The sequence below is a fragment of the Capra hircus genome, chromosome 21 (assembly GCF_001704415.2).
Source record: "Capra hircus breed San Clemente chromosome 21, ASM170441v1, whole genome shotgun sequence".
In the NCBI taxonomy this organism is placed as follows: domain Eukaryota; kingdom Metazoa; phylum Chordata; class Mammalia; order Artiodactyla; family Bovidae; genus Capra; species Capra hircus.
The window spans coordinates 44,724,963-44,749,285 of record NC_030828.1 but is presented as its reverse complement, the minus strand read 5'-3'; the positions used below and the strand labels follow the sequence as shown (position 1 = coordinate 44,749,285).

General features: G+C 34.4%; 1 protein-coding gene across 2 annotated transcripts in view; it reads right to left on the bottom strand.

Annotated features, from left to right (window-relative positions):
• Positions 1,249 to 24,323, bottom strand: part of SRP54 (signal recognition particle 54) — a 36,452-nt gene continuing 13,377 nt past the window's right edge. The window contains exons 5-16 of one of the 2 annotated variants that reach the window (XM_005695231.3): positions 20,604 to 20,708; positions 19,944 to 20,010; positions 19,805 to 19,862; positions 15,872 to 16,022; positions 14,222 to 14,370; positions 13,821 to 13,921; positions 13,233 to 13,319; positions 10,477 to 10,550; positions 10,171 to 10,279; positions 5,603 to 5,773; positions 2,821 to 2,916; positions 1,249 to 1,772 (exon numbers count right to left, since the gene is read on the bottom strand). In XM_005695231.3, coding sequence (XP_005695288.1) covers positions 1,681 to 1,772; positions 2,821 to 2,916; positions 5,603 to 5,773; positions 10,171 to 10,279; positions 10,477 to 10,550; positions 13,233 to 13,319; positions 13,821 to 13,921; positions 14,222 to 14,370; positions 15,872 to 16,022; positions 19,805 to 19,862; positions 19,944 to 20,010; positions 20,604 to 20,708 — 1,260 coding nt within the window. In that variant the 3' untranslated portion in view covers positions 1,249 to 1,680. The remainder of the gene's footprint in view (positions 1,773 to 2,820; positions 2,917 to 5,602; positions 5,774 to 10,170; positions 10,280 to 10,476; positions 10,551 to 13,232; positions 13,320 to 13,820; positions 13,922 to 14,221; positions 14,371 to 15,871; positions 16,023 to 19,804; positions 19,863 to 19,943; positions 20,011 to 20,603; positions 20,709 to 24,323) is intronic. The other variant, XM_013973098.2, reaches the window with a different exon arrangement.

Genomic DNA, 24,323 nt, shown 5'->3' with positions numbered 1-24,323 from the left:
CTGTAGCTGGACCTTGTGATGACATTTCCGCAGAAGAAAACATACATAATTTTTACAGGGTCTACAAATATTCCATAGGGAATTAAAGTTTTTATCTGGTGAAAATGATTTAGTGGGATATAAAATCTTTACCCAAGTAAATAAGAAAATCAGTTGCATTCTCTATTTAAGTATTTTCTGAAGACACTTTGGCTTTTAAGATCTTTTTAAAACACTGGAGACATAAAAAAATTAATACTCCAAAAACTAGCTATTTCACTCTCTTCTACTGCTATAAATCAGTTCTTCGCTGAAGATCAGTTCATGTGTGTGTGCTCAGTCACTTCAGTCGTGTCCGACTCTCTGTGACCCCATGGACCATGGCCTACCAGGCTCCTCTGTCCATGGGATTCTCCAGGCAAGAACACTAGAGTGGGTTGCCATTTCCTTCTGCAGCGATAAAGTATAAAGTGAGTGAAGGAAGTGAAGTGAAGTCGTTCAGTGGTGTCCAACTCTTTGCGACCCCATGGACTGTAACCTACCAGGCTCCTCCATCCATGGGATTTTCCAGGCAAGAGTACTGGAGTGGGTTGCCATTTCCTTCTCCAGAAGATCAGTTCATCCTAGTTCAAAATATATTGTTATAACAGTGTATCTATTATCTTCACAATGTGAATAATGAATAGGTATAAGAATTATGCTAGTGTTTTAAATTAATTACATAACTTACTTAAAAGCCATTGTTCTAAATGAACTGTACAGCAATCCAAAGTAACCAACAACCAAGTCAATCTTGTTATGGTCTCATTATTTTTAATATATAATAATGACATTCTAATATCTGCAATTATATTCCCACTAGGAAATCTATACATCAGCTATTGTCATCAAAGTATATCAATTTCTTCAAGCAGATTTTTGGTATGTAAGAAACATAACAAAATTGGCTTTGCAAGAAAATCAAATATTGCCACTAAGGCTTCAAAAATATGAGGTAAAAAAAAATGAAAGTTATATACAAAACATTAAATTGTGAACTATAACCAAATTCACAATTTCAATTTAAATGTCAGAGTTAAGATTTTCTATGGCAAAATTATCTTAATTATTCCAAGTTAAACAAAAATTCCTAATACTAATGGTTAAGTTACTCTACCATGTGTCCCAGTAAAGGTATACTTCTGGAAACAGTCTTAAATATTATCTTTTTGTCTGCCTTTTAACATGATACACTGATCATTTTAAACCATAAAGAAAGTTAACAACCCCTTAACTTATAATGACTTTGAAGTTTATTGTTTAGCACTTTTATTGAGACGTCATGTAACTACTGACCCCAACTGTTTACAAAGGTAATGGTTGGCCTTTGAGACAATTAAAAACTTTTAAGTACTAAAATTTTACATCATGATTTAACTTCAGAAGTGTTAGGATGGTTGAAACTAACAGAAAAGAAAATCTAAAGCAAAAATATAATGATTTCCACAACAACCACATATTCCTCCCATATGAAAGGGAGGAAGGGAAAAAGGAAGGAAAGAAAAAGAAAAGGAAGGGGGAAAAGATAAGAACAGAAAGAAAGGGGGCAAGACAGGCAAGAAAAATACTTTTTTTTTTTCCCATTTGCAAAAAGGAGGGGAAATTCTGAGGTCTCAGCAAATAATGTAATCAACAGAATCAGTTTATATTAAGGCATCTTCTTTACATGTTATTGAACCCCATCATGCCTTTCATATTGCCAGCAGCACCCTGTTGAAATTGCCTCATCATTGACTGAAGTCCTGCCATACCGCCTAGAGTGAGAGTGGAATAAAATCAGGTAATTATTATACAGAACTTGAAACATCTGCTACTTTTGCCTAATAAGTACTTAAACTTCTAAAAAATATACTGCGTTCTGACTGCAAACTGGTCACCAGCCGCGAAGTACACAAAAATTTGTATTATCACCAGTATCCTCATCTATAAAAGAGAATAAATAACTTACTTCATCTCGTTATGAGGAATACCATCTACACGAAAAGATCTTAGAACAAACAGTACCTATCACACAGTAGGGAGTAAGTAAATTGAAACAAAAAATATTTTCCTCTGGGAAGTCTGAGTCTTATAAATAGTAATAAATTGGAGCGGTAGTTAATGCACAGGACTTCAAGTAGGAAAACAATTCATGATTACTGAATATCTACTATATGCCCAGAACTATACTAATTTCCTGACAAGATATGACCGGTGATTTTACAGGAGAAAGGGAGGTTCAGAAAGTTTAAGGAACTTTTCATAGGTTACATGGTAAAAGTGGAACTTGGTTTTCAAAATTGTTATATAATTCCAAAGTCTCATCACTAAAACTATTCGGTTTCTAAACTAAGGCAAAAAGTCACCAGAAGAAGCATTAACAAAAGATGATTAGGGACTTCCCTGGTGGTCCCAGGTGGTCCACATGGCCATAATGAAAAGAATTAAAAATACAATTTTGGGACTTCCTTGGTAGTCCAGTGGCTAAGACTCCATCCTTCCAATGCAGGGGGCATGGGTTTGATCACTGGTCAGGGAACTAGATCCCACATGCCACAACTAAGACACTGTGTATAGCCAAATATATATATTTTAACAAAAGATGATTAAGTAGCTTGCTCAAAAATCAAAAACAGCAGCAGGGGAGTGAATGAAACCTCAGCTTATACAACACTATTACCACCATTCCACTTAGAAATTAGATGGGCCTTTTCCACCATACCCTGTTTGATCTGATTTTTGATTAACAGCAGAAGGCTTATTAAAACTCAACCCTTATAAACTAAACCGTGTATTAGCAACTGGCAACAACTTCATAATTACCCATATGATGAAGAACTCTTGGATCCATCATTTTGGCCATTTGTTGATTCAATTTTGCCATCTGTGACTGGCTCACATTCTTAGACATGTCACCACCTGAAAAAATTTTTGCATCAGTACAGACTGTAATATAATCAGGATATCATAGAAATTGAGTAAATATAAAGAAAAACCCTATACTCTTACTCTAACACAATTATTTCTGTTTGTACATATCCCCTTCTAATCTTTGTCCCAATTACATATATATTTTTGAGAAAGAAAAAGTGAAATTCAATATTAAGGGACATTTAAGGGGCTTTTAAGGACTAAAATTTTTAACACTTTTACTTATACCTGTGAAATGAGCCACTATAAGCAAAACCATATCCAGTGGTTATTAACAGTAAGCTGTAACAATTGTTCAGTAGTGATATGGTATAATGTTGAACAAAAAATTTTAAAGATATGGGTTAACTGGGAACGAGAATGGATTACTGATAAATGGTTATGAAAGAATGAGTCTGAGAGAACCTCAAGATGTACATATTTAAGAAGTTACTATAAATAAAAAGCTTCAGAGAATAGAAAAAAATATAACGAAACTCCATTTATCAGTGAATTTCTACACACTCAGTGAGATTCTACAGCAAAAAGGCAACCAATGAAAGAGATGCACACTGGTGCAGAAGAGAGAAAAGCATCCTTTAGAGAATAACTGCTGTGCTCCTAAGACACAGAAAATCAAAGAGATCATTGATGCAACAGCAATGAATAAGTAGAGCTTGTTTCAGCAAAACTATTTCAAAGAAACATTAACTCCAGCACTTCTCAGAAACATTTGTGAAAATTCAAATCAAAGCTGACCCTGATTCTCTGATCAAAGCTGGCTAATACGAATAAATTAAATGAATTAAGAATTACAAATGAAAGAAGATACATTTTTATAAAACATGATAAAAATTTTAAAAAGTTTCCTAATTAATAAATCTGTGTAAGATGTGAATTCCATGACCACTGGGGAGTCATTGTAAGTTTTTGTCTCTGAGGACTTAAAACTTCAAAAAATTACTAAGGCTTTGGTGTGACAAGGGTGTGCACCAAATTCACTGCCCACTTCATCTGGTTATGCCTTTATTGAGCGGTCAATGAATGCTTAGATAAGATCTGACCAATGGATTTGCACTAGTTCTATGATAAACAGTTAGGGTCATTTGGGAAAGATGTTAAACTGACTTAATGTGTTTATAAATCACTATCTGAAATAGCATGTGGTGTTAGGAAATATAACCAATTTTAAACAAGTTTGTCTAACTTTCCTCCCTTGTCACAAAGAAGAAAACAGGATATAGCAGGCAAGAAAAATAAGGAAACTGTCAAAAGATGAAAGGTGATATGTAAATACTCATCTGTTTTAGAAACCTATTCAGGGATATTATTCATCTTTGGAGCTTGCCTAATCAGGATTTCTTAGATAATAAATTCACTTTAAGAGTGTTTAAGATAGAGAAAAAAATTTAAAGACAGGGCTAGGGCAGTTGACTTTAACTCTTTGGAAAAACAAACTTATCTTTTTACCTTAGATAACACACAGCAAAATACATTCTAAGTGGGATAAAAAGTAAAATCTAAAAAAAAAAAGAAAAAAAACAGAATGTAGAAGAAAACATAGGTGATTGCTATGGTATCAGAGCTTCCATGGTGGCTCTGCCAGTAAAGAATCTGCCTGCAATACAGAAGACATGGGTCTGATCCCTGGGTTGGGAAGATGCTGGAGAAGGGAATGGCTACCCACTCTAGTATTCTTGCCTGGAAAACTCCATAGACAGAGGAGCCTGGGGGCTACAGTTTATGGGGTTGCAAAGAATCAGACATGACTAAGTGATTAACACTTTCACACTGTGGTACCAACATGGGGAAGGCTTTTATGAGCATAAAAGAAATCATACCAAAAGGTTTGGCTGCATTAAAAGTGAAAATTTCAGTTTTAATTAAAAATATAAAAGTGAAAGGCAAATGAAAAACTGGGGAAAATATCTGCAGATATAACCCAAGAATTTTAAAGAGTTATTACAAAGCAATAAGGGAAAAATAAAACAAATGGGACAAGAAACCTAAATAAGAGGGGCTTCACCAAGAAAATTTAAACTAGTAAATGTACGAAGAAATGTTAAATATGAGTAATCTAAAACACATTGAAAACTGACCAGCCTGTGTTTCTGACCAAAACAGAAAAAATCCCTGGCTTCATGGGAGACTGAACAGAAACTGACACAAGAACTGATACTGATATAGAACTGACAGTGATATATCAATCAGCCTAAACATCCAACAAAGATGCACTTGTGCTAAACAAAGATACGTAACTGGAAAAATGCTATCTGTCTAAAAGGTATACTTTGAAGAAAACTTGACAATATGGAAAAGAAGATCAGAAGAAACCCCTAGTTATATCAAATGTTATTTGCAGTAAGACCCATGGGATTCACTGGGGAGTGAATGTAATGGGTGTTTTAAACTTTTTTCTTTTGTTGTCTCATAGTCTCTAAATTTTCCTTAATATATAACTTCACACAAAGTCACTAAGTGTGATTTTTTAAACTATTAGTGTTTATTACCTTGAATCTGAAAACAGATAAATCACAGATCACATTATAAATTCTGGAAGTACTTGCATAAAACATGAAATTCAGCAGTATATTTTCTAATACTGGCAGTTCTTCCTGACTTTAATTTTTAGTTTCTCAACCTCTTTCTTTCCTTTCAGAGTGTCAAATAATGATGCGCTTGTTATTCCTCTTACCTTTGAAAAGTCCTTTGATACCTCCCATCTTTTTTACCATCTGTGCAAATTTGGTATACTGGGTCAGAAGTTCTTGGACATCTCTTGTTGACACACCTGATCCTCTTGCTACTCTTTGGATTCTTCCTGGTTGCTTACTGAAAACCTTGGCACCATCCGTACTGTCAAGTTCTGTAGGCAAGGGTCAATTACTTTCATGTACACACAACTTTCATTCACTGTCAAAGTGGTTACATCTAAACATCTCACACATAGAAAAACAGATATAAGGGTCAAACCACCAACCAGATTTAACAAATGCTGTTATCATCTGCTGTGTCTGCCTCTGATTTTTAAAAACTAAACATGGAATATATTCAAAAGAGTATTTATAATATTTATAAGCTATAAAAACAATAAAGCAAATACACACATGCTCACCCTACAGAAAATGTCTTTTCTTTGAAAAAACTTTTTGTCCATCCTTTCCATATTTCAAGTCCAAGTGCTCCTCAGAATATATACCAGAGGTATATTTCAAAAAAGCAACAAAAGTGCTCACCTTAGCTCTAAATAACTATTATCCTTTAAATCATAAATTTAGGCAAATAAGTGCAAGTAGGTAGGTTCTATCTACAATCAACAGAATAACTGTTATATTTCCTATATAATCAAGTAATTACTACTAGTATTTTAATTCTTTCTGTAACATAAAGAATGAACGTAACATAAACACTTCCAATGTTTTGGTAACTCTTAGAATACAAGGTCCATTTCTCATGGCGTTAGTTGCCTACATAAAATCTCAGGTACAAAATTTCTATTATGTCTGCATTCTCTCCATAATATCTCCTAATAAATGATCACCTAACCTTGATCTTAACAACCACAGGAGAGATGACCCACTATCCAAAATAATTCAATCTATGTCATTCTATTATACCTGTAATTATGGAAAATATTTTCCCATATTAATATGAAATACATTTGTCTGACACTTCTTCCTATTATGCACAGATGTCTCCTTGCCAGGCACAAAGAATAAGGCTTTCAAATTATTTCAGAGTCATCATGTCACCTGCGAATTTTCCTCTAGGTGACAAATATCCAACTCTTTTGACTGTTCCTCTTATAATATGGTTTAAAACCTCATCTATCATGCTGATTTCCTAAATACACCTTCTAATTTGTCTACGTCCAGTAAGCATATTGTCCAGAAGTGAACTTAAATCCAGGGGAAGACTGATTACCAATGCAATACAAAGATCAAATTATCTCACAGTAAACTTACAGTCCATTAAAACCTCTAAATCCATTCCATAAATGCAGTTTTAAGCCACATCTCTATGATAAAATATTTTGAAAATGTATATCATATTCTCCTAAGAGCTCAAATGGAGTGAGAGAATGGAGACAAGCTAATAACAGCACATCCTGGTAAGCGGTATCATGAATTTAACAAAAAGCAGAAGGGACATAACTCAAAGAAGAAAGGAAGTCAAGAAAGGCTCCATGCTGCTGGTTTCTCTTAAACTGTGTAGTCTTGAAGGATGAGTATGAGATAAGTAAAGAAGGAAAGGAGCAAGGGACATTGTAGGAAGCAGAATAAGGATTCCCAGAATAAATGAAAATAGTTTTGTGTAGAAGGAACCAAGCCTGGGTAAGAACTGAGAAATTAAGAGGTTATAAAAATAAGGACAAGATTATAACAGAACTTGTGTGCCAGGCTATGGAAGTCACGCAGCAGTGTCTGACTCTGTGTGACCCCATGACTATAGCCCGCCAGGCTCCTCTGTCCATGGAATTCTCCAGGCAAGAATATTGGAGTGGGTCATCATCTCCTTCTCCAGGGGAATCTTCCAGACCTAGGGATCAAACTCAGGTCTCCTGCATTGCAGGCAGATTCTTCACCATCTGAGACACCAGGGAAGCCCTATGCCAGGCTGAGGAGTTGGGAATTAATCATTAAGACAACAGTCACTGAAAGATTTTGATCTCAGAATTGTTCTATTTAGAAAGATTATTTTTATGGCAGTGAAGAAGACAGATTAAAAGAGAAAGGGAAATGTCAGGAGGCTACTGTAGCAGTCCAGGTAAGAAATGATAAGTGTATGAACTAATGCAGGGAACAAAGAGGAGAGAGAAAATACAAGAAATATTTAGGAAGTATAACTCACTAAGTTGAAGGTGATGTTAAGGTTTCTATATTCTACCTGAAGCGAAAAATACTGGTAAGAATAGACTGGGATAAGTTAAATATGTATATATACTGTAATACCTAGACCAATCACTAAGAAAAGTAAAATATACCAAAAAATATACAGAGACAATAAAACAGAATAACAAATAATGTTCAAACAATCCACAGGAAAGTAGAAAAGAGAAAACAGAAGAACAAAAACAAGAGTGAACAAACAGAACCAAAGGTAAAATGGCAGAACTAAATCCTAATATATAATATCAGTTAAAAGAGGTTATCAGAATTGTTAAAAAAAATTACCATGTTGTTGATACAAAATTCATTTCCAACATAAAACAGGTAGGTTAAAGGTAAAGGCATAAAAAAAGATATACAATGCAAACAACTAATTAAAGAAAGCTGGAGTGGTTGCATTAATAGCAGATGAAGTGGACCAGGACAAAGGAGGGCATTACATACATAATCATAAAACAGTCAAGTCAATTCACTAAGAAGACAAAACAATCCTAAATGTGTATGCACCCAACAAAAGAACTTCAAAATACATGAAGCAAAACTAACACAACTGAAAGGAGAAAAGTCAGGCATCTCAACACCTCTATATCCATACACTAGACAGAAAATCAGCAAGGATGTAAATCTAAGCTGACACTAGTTTCTAGCTTGGATGACTGAGTAGATGGATGGAAGTGTCACTCACCACAGGAGAAGTACTACCTTTTGGAACTTATATTCCTCAGAAAACTCAAACATGTAAGAGAGATACCTGTCCACCATTTAGTGAGCATCTAGACAGGAAGTAATCCAGAGTACAGACTCTCAAGCCAGAAGCTCAGCCTCTCCATCCCCTAGCTAGTGACTTTGGCAGATTACTCAACTTCCCTGTATCCTAATCTGTAAAAGCTAGATTGGATTTTGACCCAGAATTGTCCCTTAAGAGTTGTTGTTGGTTAATGTATGTAAAGTGCTCATGACAGTGCCTAGGACAGAGTAAATACTCTAGATAAGGCTGCAGTTATTAATTCTACACACAAAAATTTTTGCAGTGTTGAAGATAAAGAGATGAGAAAGACACAACCGTATCTGGGTTACTATGAACACCAAGAGATCAAGAAAGAGGTAGACACTATAAAAAATAATCAGGTAGTATATATAGAAGTGATATTATTCAACAAAAGGAACACAATAATAAGAAATACTGGCTGAGAACAGAACCTTGCAGCATATATTCCTTTAGGCTGAATGAGGATGAGACCAGTGAAAGAGACTGCAGTTAACAAGTAAAGTAAGGGTAAAAGTGGAAATAAAAAAGTAATAGAAAAGAAGAAGAAACGTCAATGAACATTCAATGTTGTAAAAGTCAAGAAAAAGATTGAAAAGTCTCCACTGGAGTAGACCCAGTAGAAGGTTGTTGGAAATCTTTGTATAATCTATTTCAGAGCAATGGTGGGTACAGAAGTCAGATTTCAGTAGTTTGAGGATACAAACCACTTTTTTTTTTTAAAGAAACTTGACTGAAAACAGACAGAGTAAAAGTATGAGTGAGAAGTACAGCCCAGAAAATGTAAAATTGTGAAGTTAATGTTTATATGCTGATGGATTGAAAAAAATAAGTCGGTAAGGAGAGACTGGAGACATAGGAGAGGATTTTACTGATGGAGAAAAGTCCTTGACCAAGTTTGAAGAATGGCTTGTGGCTGTCACAACCTCATTGGTAAGTTAGCCAAAGATTGAAAAACTTCAATGCCAAGCACATGTATTTCTTTGTAAACAGAGGTCAGATGATAGAGAAGACCTGGCATGCATGCTGCGTTGAATCAGAAAAGGTGCTAAAAACTGGGAGAAAGATAAAGGGGCCATGAGTCTAGAAATACTCGTGGGCTGAGGACCCAGAAGTACAGGAGGGAGGGATAATCTAGGATTAGAGAGAGCAGTATACTTAAGAAGACTGAAACCTTGGAGTTTCAGAGCAAAGGAAGTTGGTAAATATTGCTTACACTGTCCCTCTCTTACAGATTCCCAATTCCTGTGAGCATATTAAAGCTCTGAGAAGACATGCAATAAATAAATGTGCCAGTTTTCTAAAAAACCCCAGATTATCTGACTACAGGACTCCCCTTTCAAGTTATTTCTATCAACACCCTGAAGAACTGGTGTTCTCACCACAGAACTCATTTGGAGAAGCCCTGTACTAGACATTTCTCTCAAAGGTGAAGTCAACACAATAATCATACTTTTTGAGCAAGAGCTTTCAAGCAGCTACAAATCATCCAAATAATAATCTCTCAGTCTAAATTTTTTCCCATCTTGTCCATAAGAACACAGTAAAATTCTCAACTTGCTGATATTGAGAACAGGGTCCTCCAAGTCAAGAAATCTGCCATCTTACCTTGATCATTCATACTATCCATTATTGTCATTAATTTCTTTAGCCTTGCCATAGACTCTTGTTCATTTCCTTTGCTCATGAAATCTGTTCCAAAACCAGGGATCATCCCCTAAAACATGTATTTAAACATAAAAATCAGTAATAGCTTCAGATTAATTGTTCACATTTAACTAATGGCTTTAATATTAAATTTTTAAAGTAACTATTTTAACCCAAATATTAAAATAATTAAAGCAAGTGTATCCATTCTTAGAAATTGTAACAAGGACAATACAGGTTAGAAAAAAACTTTTTAGGATAACTAACCAAGATCTGACTGAAGGGGCCCATTTTCATGATATTTTGAAATTGCTCATACATGTCTCGCAACGTAAACTGACCTGAAATACAATATAAATGATGCAAATATATTAGAGAGTGAACATTTCCATTCAATAAAACTAATATTTTCCTTAATCATAGGCTCATCTTGAAGCACACTTATAAAATAGCCAATCAATAAATATTCACTGAGAAGTTACATAACATTACAGGATGAATGCCACAGAGACATCCTATCCTATAGAAGCTCATATTTTATCAGAGAAAATGGACGTAAACATACACAGGAAATGTGAAAACAAAGGAAACAATCTATACATACTAGGATAACTGAAATTAAAAAATCTGACAACACCAAAAGTTAGAGGATAAGGAACAAGCAGAACTCTCATATATTGCTGATGAGAATGTACAAATGGCAAAACTGCTTTAGATTATTTGGAGTTTCTTAAACAGCTAAACTGTCAATAAACTGGAGAACAGGTTGACTCTGGATGAAATACTACTCAGCTATAAAAGAACAGGGTACAGATGAGTAAAACCACTTGGATAAATATCAAAAATATTATGCTGAGTCAGGGAAACCAGGTGGGGAAAAAACAGATATATATACTCTAGGATTCCTATATGAAGTTTTACTGGGAAGGGGAATAAACAAACTTCCTGGAGTAATGGAAATGTTCTGTTTCCCAAAGAGCATTTGTCAAAATTAATGGAATGATATCCTTAGAATCTGAGCATTTCATTATTATGCAAATTAACTTCAGTTAGAGAAAGACTATTTTCAATTTTTGTGCTATGATATAAAAAAGAACACACTTGGTTTTAGGCATTCTGAATTTGAAGGAGCAGTAAAATACATCAAAAGAAATGTTCTAGGCAGCTAGAAATATAGAATTAAACAGCGGTAGAGCAGGTTAAGGCTGAAATAGGTATTTGGCCATTATACAGAAATGACAGTGGAAGTTAAGATGATATAGGAAGTCCACTGTCCACTGTCATGGAACCCAAGTGTAGAGTTTGAAAATATAAAAGGCGGATAACACTGTTATATTTTGGGAGCCAAGAGAAAAGAAAAAGGTCACTACACTTGGAAATAAGGAGGCGGCCCCTGAAGCAAGGGCACAGACCCAAAGAGAGACAGGCGTTAGAAAGTAGGCTGTCTGGGAATATATTAGAAACCAATCTTCAACTTCAAGCAGCAAAGACAGATATCAAAATAATTGTAATGAATAATACAATAATTTCAGAGTCCAATAGAAACACATAGCAGGGGTTCTAAGTCTAGGGATAAGGTAGAATGTTCCTGAAGCATATTTAAGTAGATACTTGGAAGCATGAGTGAGCCAGTTTGGCTGGGGGTAGAGGAGGACAGAAACAGGAAGAAGAGAAGATAACTATCTGACAGGCAGAGGGACAGCAAGGTAAAAAAGACTGTAGCGTACATTTGAGAAACTGACAGAAATTCAGCATGACTGGCACGTGGAATGCTAAGAACAACGGTGTCAAAACATGACTCAGAAGATGTGGATAAGATAGCGGAGTCATTCAAAGACACTACAAGAGCAACGAGAAGACACTAAAAGATTTTAAGGAAAGTAGTGGAAATAGGATCAAATCTGCATTTCTGAAAGATCATTTTGGCTGCAGGATAAAAAAACAGGTCCAAGGGAAAGAATCCAAAAAACTGCAAAACCTGTAAAAAGCCTTAGAATAAATAATCTAGAGAAGAGATTAATTTAAATAGCTGCTGGGAAGTAAGGGATGGAATGGAGATAACTAGGAGGTAGAATCACTAGTACTAATAATTAATGGGAAAAGGACTGGGCAGAGTGAGGAAGACATGAGTGGATGACAACACCCAAGTTTCTGACTTTGGAAACAAGACAAATGATGTTAACTTTCCTAGATGGCAACACTGGGGTGGGAGGTTGAGATGGGAAGATAAGGACAAACTGAAGTCAGTGTCTAAGGAACATCAAAGCACGGTCTAGCAAACATACAGCTATGAGTCTGAAGCTCAGGGAAAGATGATGACCTAGAAATGATCACTAGAAAACACCAACATCTAGGATGGAAAGACATAGGTAGCTGACAAGATGAGTGAGGCGGAGCAGAGGCAGCATAGTATGTGGTCATGGAAATTAAAGAGTCATGCCATTTTGAGAAAAACAGAAATGATCAATAATAATATATGTTCCTGATGTGCTAGACATTTTATATATATATCAGCTCATCTTCACAACTCTATGAAGAAGATACTTAGTATTATCTACTTTTTACACAGAAGGAAATTGAGGTTATTTTTAAAAGTTCTATGTTGGGTTAAAAAACTTAAGCTCTTAAACATACTTTCATAGGAGTTGTCTTCAATGTGAAGAAAATGTGTATTTAATCTCTTTTAAATTTTTTTGTTTTATTATATAAAACTTATAAGTAAACAAACAAATCAGAAGAGAGTATTTTAGCTTACTTTTAACCTGTTTTACTCCAAGGAACCCAATGACAGCTCCAATACTAATCTTAAGGCAATTTGATTATAAGAAAGAAAATAAAACACTCAATTCTACAGCTGCTTAGATGACTGAGGTTTAAAATGATCTGCATATAAATCATCTAAAAAATAAACACTGGAAGAACTGACTTTAACAGACTTATCACTTCAAAAACATTATATTAGTGCTATCAAAAGAAAACAAGAGAAGTCATCTGAGATCAAATGCTTTTTGTTACTCATATACCATGTTTCAACTTCTCTATAAGTGCTTCATTGTCATCCAACTTCAGCTCGTTGACTTTATCTATCAGTCCTTCAATGTCACCCATACCTATAAAAGCCAAAACAGTAAAATTAATATCTTATAGTATACTTGTTATATTGCTACATTATGCAAAATGCATGCACATATAGTAATAAATCTGTGAGATAGGCAGCTCAGGTATTTCTACAACATTTTACAGGTCAGAAATTGAAGCTAGAGAGGTTAAGTATCAAAGCAGTGATTGCAGTCCAGGGTTTAATTCCAAATTCTATGCTCTGAAACATGAAAGTTCTGCTGCCATTATCACTTCTATTACTACAACCACATACTTCTGTACTGTGCTCTAAAACTTTCCCAAGAACTTTCTATCCAATAGCTCGTTTTTACCACTCTAACCATGGGAAGCAGGTTACCATCATCCCTATTTTGTAGGTGAAGAAGATAAATCATAGAAGGAAATTATTTTCCTGAACTAGTCAGTGAGAGGGCAGAATTAAAATTCTAATCGGTCCTAAAAAGCCACACTATTTCTTGGAGATCTGTCTATATCCCCACCACTGTACACACCAAGAAGTTTGCTGATGAAAGGTTGTGTTTTGAAAGGTTCAAAGTCATCTATATGTTCCCCTGTACCAATGAAAATAATTGGACTTTTTGTGGCAGCAACTCTGCAAAGAAAAAGAAAACACAAAATAACCTCAAAAAGGAAAACAAATTTCTAGATGTCAAAGCTTATTAGACAAAGATACATAGCTGAAGCTTCTTTTCACTAGCTAAAACAGAACTATAGATATATCAGAGGGACTCAAAAATTCTGTTTCTATTTATACTTTCTTCACAGACTGTATTAGGTCCACTATTGGAATAGATTTTTAATGATTAATAAAGTCATAAACATACACACACATATACACACACACATAGCATGTAAGTCCAAGGCACAGGACAACAGTGTTAATGATACTTACGCACTGAGAGCACCACCTCCTTTTGCATGGCCATCAAGTTTTGTCACTATTACTGAGGCTACATCTACTTTATCTTTAAAAGCCTTAGCCTGGGCTTCACAAGCCTGTCCAATGGAGGCATCCATCACATAAACAATATTATCTGGTTGCTAGAAAATTTAAATAGAAAAGATACGCATTTTAACTGACCTTAAGTAAATTTCATCAATAGAAGCTATAAAAAGTATTTACTATAATTATTCAATCAATAAACATTTACTGTAGAAGTAGTATGTATTAGGCATCATTTAGGTCCTCATAGAGATGAGTAAGAAAATCCTTGTCTTTATGGGGCCTACATTGAAGTCATTGGAGACAGATGAAAAATAGGCAAATAAACATTTTATCTAGTCAAGGCTACGGTTTTTCCAGTGGTCATGTATAGGTGTGAGAGTTGGATTATAAAGAAAGCTGAGTGCCGAAGAATTGATGCTTTTGAACTGTGGTGCTGGAGAAGACTTTTCAGAGTCCCTTGTACTGCAAGGAGATCCAACCAGTCCATCCTAAAGGAAATCAGTCCTGAATATTCATTGGAAGGACTGATGCTGAAGCTGAAACTCCAATACTTTGGCTACCTGATGCAAAGAGCTGACTCATTAGAAAAGACCCTGATGCTGGGAAAGAGTGAAGGCAGGAGAAGGGGATGACAGAGGATGAGATGGTTGGATGGCATCACCGATTCAATGGACATGAGTTTGAGTAAACTCTGGGAGTTGGTGATGGACAGGGAGGCCTGGCATGGTGCAGTCCATGAGGTCGCAAAGAGTTGGACATGACTGAGCAACTGAACTAAACTGAACTGAAACATTTTGAATGTACAACAATTAAAATGGGATGGAGAAAATCAGATGAGGTGTGGAAGGCTTCTTAGGGTGGTCAGAGAAGGCCTGTCTGGGGGTAAATCTGAGCTGAGATCTGAATAAAGAGGAAAAAGTTAAGCAACAATCTCGAGCAATCACACTCCAGGCAAATGGAACAGCAAATGTAAATGAGAAGAAGAAAAAGCAGAAGAGTATGGGCTGAAACCAAAATGGATAAAAACAGAGGTGAGGCTATTTCCCTTAGATCTGCTCCACTAAGTCAAAATAATGGCATGGTTAAAAACCAACTTATTAGCACTAACCATTAACCAAAGAACTACTGCCAGCACCTCAATGGCAAATATGGGCTCATAATATGTGCTACAGATTACCTATAAACCATTTCTTATCCCCATGTTATTTCCATCATTATTTTAAAGAGACACTAAATGATAATTAATACTTTTAAATGCTTCATTTTGAAAATCTTTCAAAATTCACCTAAAGCAAATGTTTATAATTTAAACAATTTACAGAAAGGAAATTCAATAGTTACTAAAGGTTATTCTCAATTTATTTGTTAGTTTTTCTTATACATACTAATAAGATGATTAAGCAATGAAATTTCCAATACTCATGAAAACTTCATATTAATGTAGAGAAGATTAAGTCCTTATCATGTAGATAAAGGAGCTCAAAATAGAAATAAATTACTTGGAATCTTACAGGCAAAAAATAATTTATATGGTTCACAAACTCAGTTACGTTTTAACGGAAGTCCTTATAATATTGTTAAATTAAAGCTACTTACTATAGCATTAGCAACTTGAAGCATTTCTTCAAACAAAGAGTCTTCTTGTTTATGACGGCCACTTGTATCAACAATAATAATTTCAAAGTTTTCATTTTTGAATTTCTCCACTCCTTCAGAGGCAATGATAACAGGATCCATTTCTGTATAGCTATTTAACATGGAAAAAATGATTTAACAACCACAACAGCAAAATGTTCAAACGCTAGTAATTTGGAAATTGCTAGTATATCTTTATTCTGAAAAAATCATATTGATAACAATTTCAATTAAGTATAAAATCCAGTAAGTATTAAATATGACAAGCCACTTAAAGAGCAGCATGAAGCAGTATCCAGTCTCCCAATTATGAAATCCTGTATGATTCTGCTTTATATCTTTTCTGAATGAGTTGTGTATCTCTCATTTTTTTTACATTTTAATAACTAAACTTGTATTATATAGTGTTTCATATATGCTTTTCCACTTAACAGTCTTTTGAAAGCATTTTTAAATGAAGTATCATTGATGTACACTATACATCATAGCTATACAATACAGTGAATCACAATTCTTTTTTCAGCTGAAATTGTTGCAAATGGCAAATCCATTTATGTTAATGGACATTTAAGTTGCTTTCATATCTTGGCAATTATAAATAATGCTACTATGAAGACTGGAGTGAACCTAGCTTTTCAAATTAGTGTGTCTTTTTTCCCTCCTAAATATACACCCAGGAGTGGAACTGTTGGGTTATACGGTAGTTCTATTTTCAGTTTTTTGAGAAACTGCCATACTGTTTTCCACAGCTGTGGTACCAATTCACATTCCCACAAACAGTGTACAAGGATTCCCTTTTCTCCACATCCTCGTGATCATTTGTTATTTGTGTTCTTTTTGATGACAGTCATCCTTCTGTAGCACTTTATAAAACCATTAAATGTTCTTGTAACACATGACTTTTAAGCTATATAGCATTCCATCAGATGGCTACGCTATCGTTTATTAAATAAATGCCCTACTGTTGGCCATTTAAGGTTTTCTAACTTCCTGGTATTAAAAATATAGCCAATATAAATAGTATAGAATGTTGTTTCTTCTAAACTATGATACACTCCTACAAGCTGAATTTGGATCAAATGGTTTATCATTGAGGCTTTTGGTTTTTAAAAGGAAAATGTCCTTCACAAAACTTTAATTTCATTGCTATTTTATAATATTTTCATAATCCTTGAAACTCCACTCAACTTGAAAATCAAAAAATAAGATTTTATTTTAGTTTGCATTCTTTTGATTAGTGGCAACTTTTAATATAGATCAATGTTGTCAAATGAAAGGATATATAATGTTAAAAGTTTTTCCCCTAAATTAACAACAAAAATCAAGTAGAAATACACTTAATAAGAATATATGTGAAACTTTAAACAGGAAAATTAATATACTTAAGGATGAAATTTTTAACAAAAAAGATGTAGCAAGTTTCTACATGGAACTATACAAATAAGTAAAGATGTCAGTTCTCCCCTAAATTAACTGGCTTCAATATAGTTTTAATCATAATCTTAGGGAGATTTTTCTTTCTGGAACTTGATTCAAGAAACCAATACAACATTATAAAGCAATTTTCCTCCAAGTAAAAAAAAAACTAAAATTTACTCAGGAAAATAAGCAGGAAAGAGGCAAGAAATGTTGAAAAAGAAGAAATTAACATTACCAGCTATTTTAAAATAAGATAAGATACAATTAAAATAAAATTTATAAATATATAAAGATATAGGATCAAACATGTTCATAAGGAGATTACTTACATACATGCATACAATGGAATACAGTGATGTCATAAAAAGAATTCTCTTTAACAGCATATTGTCCAAAATTATTAAGATCCCATTATTATAATATATATTTTAATGAAATATAACATACATATGGAAAAGTTGCACAAATTGTTAAACTCAGTGAATTTTCACAAAGCAAACACACTCAGACCAAGGAAAACAAAATAATTAGTATTTTACTCCCTCCCAAGAATAATCACTATCTTGTCATAAGATCTTATTTTTAATTGTCTATAGTAACATATTTACATAAAATGCACTATTTTAAGAATTCATTTTAATGAGCTTTGACAAATTTATACAACCCATATAACTATTACTAAAGCAATCAAGGTTCAAAGCATGAAAAGATTCTATTTCAACTTAAAATTATCTATCTCTTATATATCTGTTTATATAGCACATTTGAAAAAAGCACAGATGGACTTCCTAAAAGCCGGTAATTGGGAAGTGAAACTGTTAGTACTTTCACTTCTTTAAAATTTTTTATTAAAATAGTGGTTTTTTTTTAAAGACAGAAATGGTACAAAAAAAACATATCTACTGTCCCCCCAATAAATGCTAACATGTAAATTTAACATTAGAGATCATTTCAAATCCTTCCTTCCCCAGCCCGATCCACTTCATCTCTCCCAGAGGAAACGATGATCACTAATATTTTACTCCATACACATAAGCAAAGGAGACATTATTTAATAAACAGTACTGAGAAATTGGTTAAAAATTAAGGCTCTGGTTTTGGCTGATAGTTCAAGTAAGCAGCCTAAGCATTACTTGCTCAGTCGTGTCTGACTCTTTGCAACCCACGGACTATAGCCAACCAAGCTCCTTTGTCTATGGTATTCTCTAGGCAAGAATACTGGAGTGGGTTGCTATTTCCTTTTCCAGGGTATCTTTCTGACCCAAGGATCGAACCCAGGTCTCCTGCACTGCCAGGTAGATTCTCTACCATCTGAGCCATCTATCAGCTCACACCTATCACTGTGCAAATTTGAACTCTAAATATGTAACTGCTTATTATCCTTTAATTTTTAAATCTATGTTAGAAAAAGTTCTTAACCTAAAAATTAAATTCCTAACATTATTCTTTAATCTATTTGCTAGAAATTATCATAAAAAAATAACTAAAAGAGGGAATTCCCTGGTGGTTCAGTGGTTAGGCCTCTGTGCTTTCACTGCCAAGGGCCTGGGTTCAATCTCTGGTTGGGGAACTAAGATCCTGCAATCAGCGTGTTGCAGCCAAACAAAAAAAACTAATAAAAGAATTTAAAGAGCATACCACAGCCAAAGTTCATTAGTTTTTTCGGCCAAAAAGTAGCAAATAATGATTTATAAAATGATATCATTCATTTAATTACTTCAAATTTTAGCTTAATAATCTTCTTATATTAATATATTAGTAACATTAAGAAAAATGTTATTCTCTCAAATAAGTCTTTCTAAATTTAATCTTGACTCAATTCTTTTAGTCATTTTAACATAAACAAATCACCTAACTGAACAGCAATGTAGCAAGTGAAGGTTAGCAATGATCAGACTCTGAGATAAACATAGATTATAAAGCATTTTTGGTTGATCAAACACAAACTTTTTAAAAAATGGTGTACTAAAGAAACAGACAATGTAGAATTCACCAGGGTATGTTGAATCAAGAAAAGGTTCAGACAGGTCTTAGAAGAAACAACTGGAATAGAACCAGGAGGCTGGAAAGCATGCAAGGCAGGGTAAGTATAGGAAGAATTATAAGCTAAACAGTATCTCCTCTGATGGATCAGGCTGGATCAGAAAAATCATGTTACAATAATTAAAGGTAACAATGTAATAATTATACCCCTACCTTATTTCAAAAATGATTCAAGATTATAGGTACATATTAAAATGTGGCCAGATAGCATACAGTAAAAAGTCAGATAGATAAGGTAAGACATATAAGAATGAAAACCATCAGGATGGGGAACAGTGTATACCTGTGGCAGATTCATGTTGATGTATGGCAAAACCAATACAATATTGTAAAGTAATTAACCTCCACTTAAAATAAATAAATTTATATTTTAAAAATAAATAAATAAATTTATATTTAAAAAAAAAAAAAAGAGTAAAAACCAGAACCCACCTTCCATAGAATGGAATTCTTGCTTTGGTTGCATTCTGTTTTAGTTGGTCAAAAGCCCCTATGAAACAAAAAAGTTAATGAGTCCTTAAACTTGAAAATAAAAATTTCAGGAAATAATTTTCAAATTTTAGCACAATACCTGCTCTGAATGTGTCTGCACATATCAAACAGGTCTTCCAACCTTTCCTCTGATAATAATATGCTAACTGGGAAAGGAAGATTTTAAAAATCAATAAATACAAATTATTCACATGTAAAATAAAACAGCTCATATTCTCCTAAAAAGTAATATTATTACATTCTGAATACTGAAGATTTCCTGAAGAATTTAAACTCTAAGTGCCAAACAGTCACATTCAAAGGATATGAAACGACGAAGCAACAAATGACCATGGTAAAAAATATTAACGTTAACTAAAAACAAACAATAACATAACCCTCTGAGAAATAATCCTGGGTTTTTTTTTCTTTCTAAACTATACATAGTTGAGGCTTCTGAAGCAAAATCTGGTAAGGAAGTTGAGGCACCCAATTATGAAGGAAAGGGTGGTATAATGAATTTAAAATTAGCAAAATGATATGTAAAATGAAGACCCATACATATTATACTGGGTGAGACATTGTAAAAAGGGAATCCTGAGCCACAGGATATAAGGTAAACTTTTCCCCTTTACTTCTCCAAAATTCATATCCTCATCTCCTTGAAGGACAGGAACAGTTTTCTTGGTAAAAGCACTTGATTTACACAAACATAGCTTCTCCATGACTTTGTTTCTTTTTTTAATTAAGTGTAATTTACCTTTGAACATGTAGTTGTTTTACCACTCCCTTGCAATCCAACAAACATGATCACATTCTGTTTTCCTTTAGTGGGTGTCCATGCTTTAACTCCAGGGTCTACAAGCTACATACCAAAAACAAAGATAAAATAAGGTTAGCACACGGTTACATTCAAAACCTCTCTCCCCACAACTTTCAAATTGTAAAAATGATTTACAGACATTTCAGTGTAAGAGGCATCCATAATCCTCCCATTCTAACACAACTCTATTTCCCTCTCTTATATATACACATAGTGAAATTTAAGAATTTAAAATAGTGCATTGTGAAGTTACAAGCAAGCGTATACTCCCAAACCAATTCAGAGGTAAAGATCTCAAAACATTTTTTAGAAAAAGTTCAAAGTGTATGAATGTGAAACCAAGTTTGAGCAAGGGAGCAATCTACAATAGCACTGTAGAAATATATGTGTAGGCCACATAAGAATTTTAAAATTTCTAGTAGCAACATTTAAAAAAGTAAAAACAAGTGATATTAATGTTAATACTTTAACTCAATATATCTAAAATATTATAATTTTAACATGTAATATATATTTAAAAATTAATGAGCTATTTTATATTTCCTTTTCCCATGCTGGGTCTTTTATTCCCCCTAAATAAATGTGCCATGCTAGGTCTTAAAACTTGGCATGGCTCTCTCATCCATATACTCAATACCAGATCTCAGTATGGAATAGCCACATTACAAGTCTCAACACCCACATGTGGCCAGTGGCTGCAATACTGCAATGGCACCTACCTTCCTGTTCAATTTCACAAGTGTTTATATATGAGCAAAATTACAAACTGCATGTGAAAGGCTTTCCAAGTGAGTCAAAGGTTAAACTGTCCAATGCCATTGGATGCACTGCTTTATAAAGTTATTATATTTAAAGTAAAAAATAATCACCAATTTTATAATGACAATCAGTGGAAAAGGCAATGGCACCCCACTCTAATACTCTTGCCTGGAAAATCCCATGGACAGAGGAGCCTGGTGGGCTGCAGTTCATGGGGTTGCTAGGAGTCGGACACAACGGAGCGACTTCACTTTCACGCATTGGAAAAGGAAATGGCAACCCACTCCAGTGTTCTTGCCTGGAGAATCCCAGGGATGGGGGAGCCTGGTGGGCTGCCGTCTATGGGGTCGCACAGAGTCGGACACGACTGAAGCGACTTAGCAGCAGTAGCGGCATACAGACAGTCTCCAAACTAACAAGCAGGAGGCATTTTTAACATTCATTAAAAAAAAATAATACATTTCCAAGTGGTCATTTGGAACTTGAAACCTCTATCTATATAATCAAACCGTAATAGCAGTTAATATCCTAGACCAGAGGACACAGACCATATTTACAACTATGTGTAAATAAAGTCTTAACATATACATGCCCACTCATTTACTGCTTTAGTGCTATAACACTAGACCTGCGTCATTGCAACAAAGACCATATGACCCACAAAGCTGGAACTATTTGTTCTTAAGAGAAATTTGCTGAGCCCATGCTAGATGATACCATAAAAGTTACATAATCCACATTATATCTGATTTCAAGGAAAGCCATATGGTAGAAAAGGGAGGAAAAGAAAATATATTTTGTTATCTTCTTCTTAGGCATAGAGCTACCCATAAACAAACTTCTGAAATAAACAACTCTCTTAGACACAAATCCACTGCCCTTCCTCTTAGACCCTTTCAGAACACTAATGCTGCCCTATATTCACCTCCATTCTCTACATCCCATGGCAGAATAACTCAGCTCTCTATGAACCTACTATTTGGAACATACATTTTACTGAATAATGATTTTATTATAAATTTATCTTCTCTTCCTCCTGCATCCTAGAACTGCAGTACTGAATTTTCATATATCACATTAAAATCTGTTATCCTATCTTGGACTTTGAATCGATCTTATTACTGGTGCATGCTTCTGTAACATTATACACTAGTCATTTAGAAAATACTGGTTTATTGAGTTAGGCAGATCTCCCATTGCTGACACATGTCACTACACAACATCAAAAATTTTATTTATTAATATCCACACTGATCTCACCAGACGAGTTAAGAATCGAGACATTGTCAAACTCAAGGGGGGGGTGGGGATTTAAGCTTCCAGTTTTCACTTGAAAGCTAGAATTTTATCATTGGCTACAATACTGTTAGTTGTTTGCCTTAAAGTGACAGGCCAACTTTATTTACTTCAGAGAAAATGTCTGCCAAAGGTTCAAGGCCAAATAAGCACAGATTAACTGTTGCTTTCTTGAGGAAAAGAAAGCAACAGTTTCCTGTTTGCTACCATCAAATTTGGTACACAGCAATACAGCTTTCTGCGTACTTTCCATTTCATCACACAAAATCCTACAAACACATATATATTTAAGGGTCAAGATTTAATACCACTAATAATTTCCATCAAGGACACATTTGGAAAAAAAACCTTATTTTTATTTCACTGCAAGTGTCTGGGAGTAAAGGGTACAATAACTAATAGTATAGTTTAGTATCATCGCCTTGTTCATGCTAGGGAGTTTTACCCAAAGGTTTTACCTGCCATTGCTTTTGCACTGATATTTGCAGAGCAAATATCAACACAGTACAGAGGGCAAAAAAAGGCAAATGATGTTTTAGTGTTATTATGAAATCAGTTTTGACCTTGCTTTGTACACCACTGCCCTAGACCATGAGCTTCTGAGTGTAAGGCCCAGTCTTCTTCATCTCTTGTTATCAGCAGTATGTGGATACAGCCTGGAATAAAGTAGGTACTCAGTAAAGGCATCTTAACAAAGCACTTGATGTTCCAGAATTGCCTCAAGATGCCAACCCCTAAAAATAAAAATGTTCACGCACTCTGTGCTGACCTCAGGTGTAAGATGAAGAGCAAACTGGAACTACAATGAGGAGGAGTTCACACAAGAAGTATGGAGATCAGACCTGGGTCTACCACTAACTGTCTCACTTTCCCCAAGCACAGACTGAAAAGACAGACTGGCTAAATTCCCTAACCTCTTTTAGGTTCTGAATTTCTTTCCCAACTGATTAGTCCTCAGGACTAAAGTGAAGTGTCACAACCATCTGAGATACTAGATTTTCTCAAAGTATCAATCAGTTCTGTTGAACTAAAGAAGTAAATGAAACTATTCACACAATATAGGGAAAAAATACCTGGCGATCACTAGCAGGTACCTGTTGCGCCTTAAAAAGAACTTTTTTTAGTTTCTTTCTTTTCTGCCCCTACCATTAGACTCAAACATATTTTCTAATGCTCTAAGACTATCATCATAATTTTCACAACTACAGCAGCAATATCAGTTCTAAGGTGGGACAGGGCAATAGAGTATAACTTGTAAAATAAAACTTCACTGATTCAAAATTGCTTAAAATCTAGGCAAGTGTAGGATATTCAATGTTTTATACATAATAAAAGTGTAGAAAAGAACTCTTTCCAAGAGTGACTTTCTGTACAAAAGTAGGACCTTCAATAGGCAAAACTTGGTATTAAAGAGAATAAACTCAGAGAGGCTCTTCCATCAATTAACATATAGTGAAGTTGTACTTTCTGTAACTTGCTTTAGCATTTTTTTCTAAGAGTAAAATACCAGCCTTCACGTCTGTACTCAGAATTTTAGTCTACAATAAAAAAAGTCTACAATTTTGTATTCAGAAAAGTTAATTATCCTCCTATTAATATTTT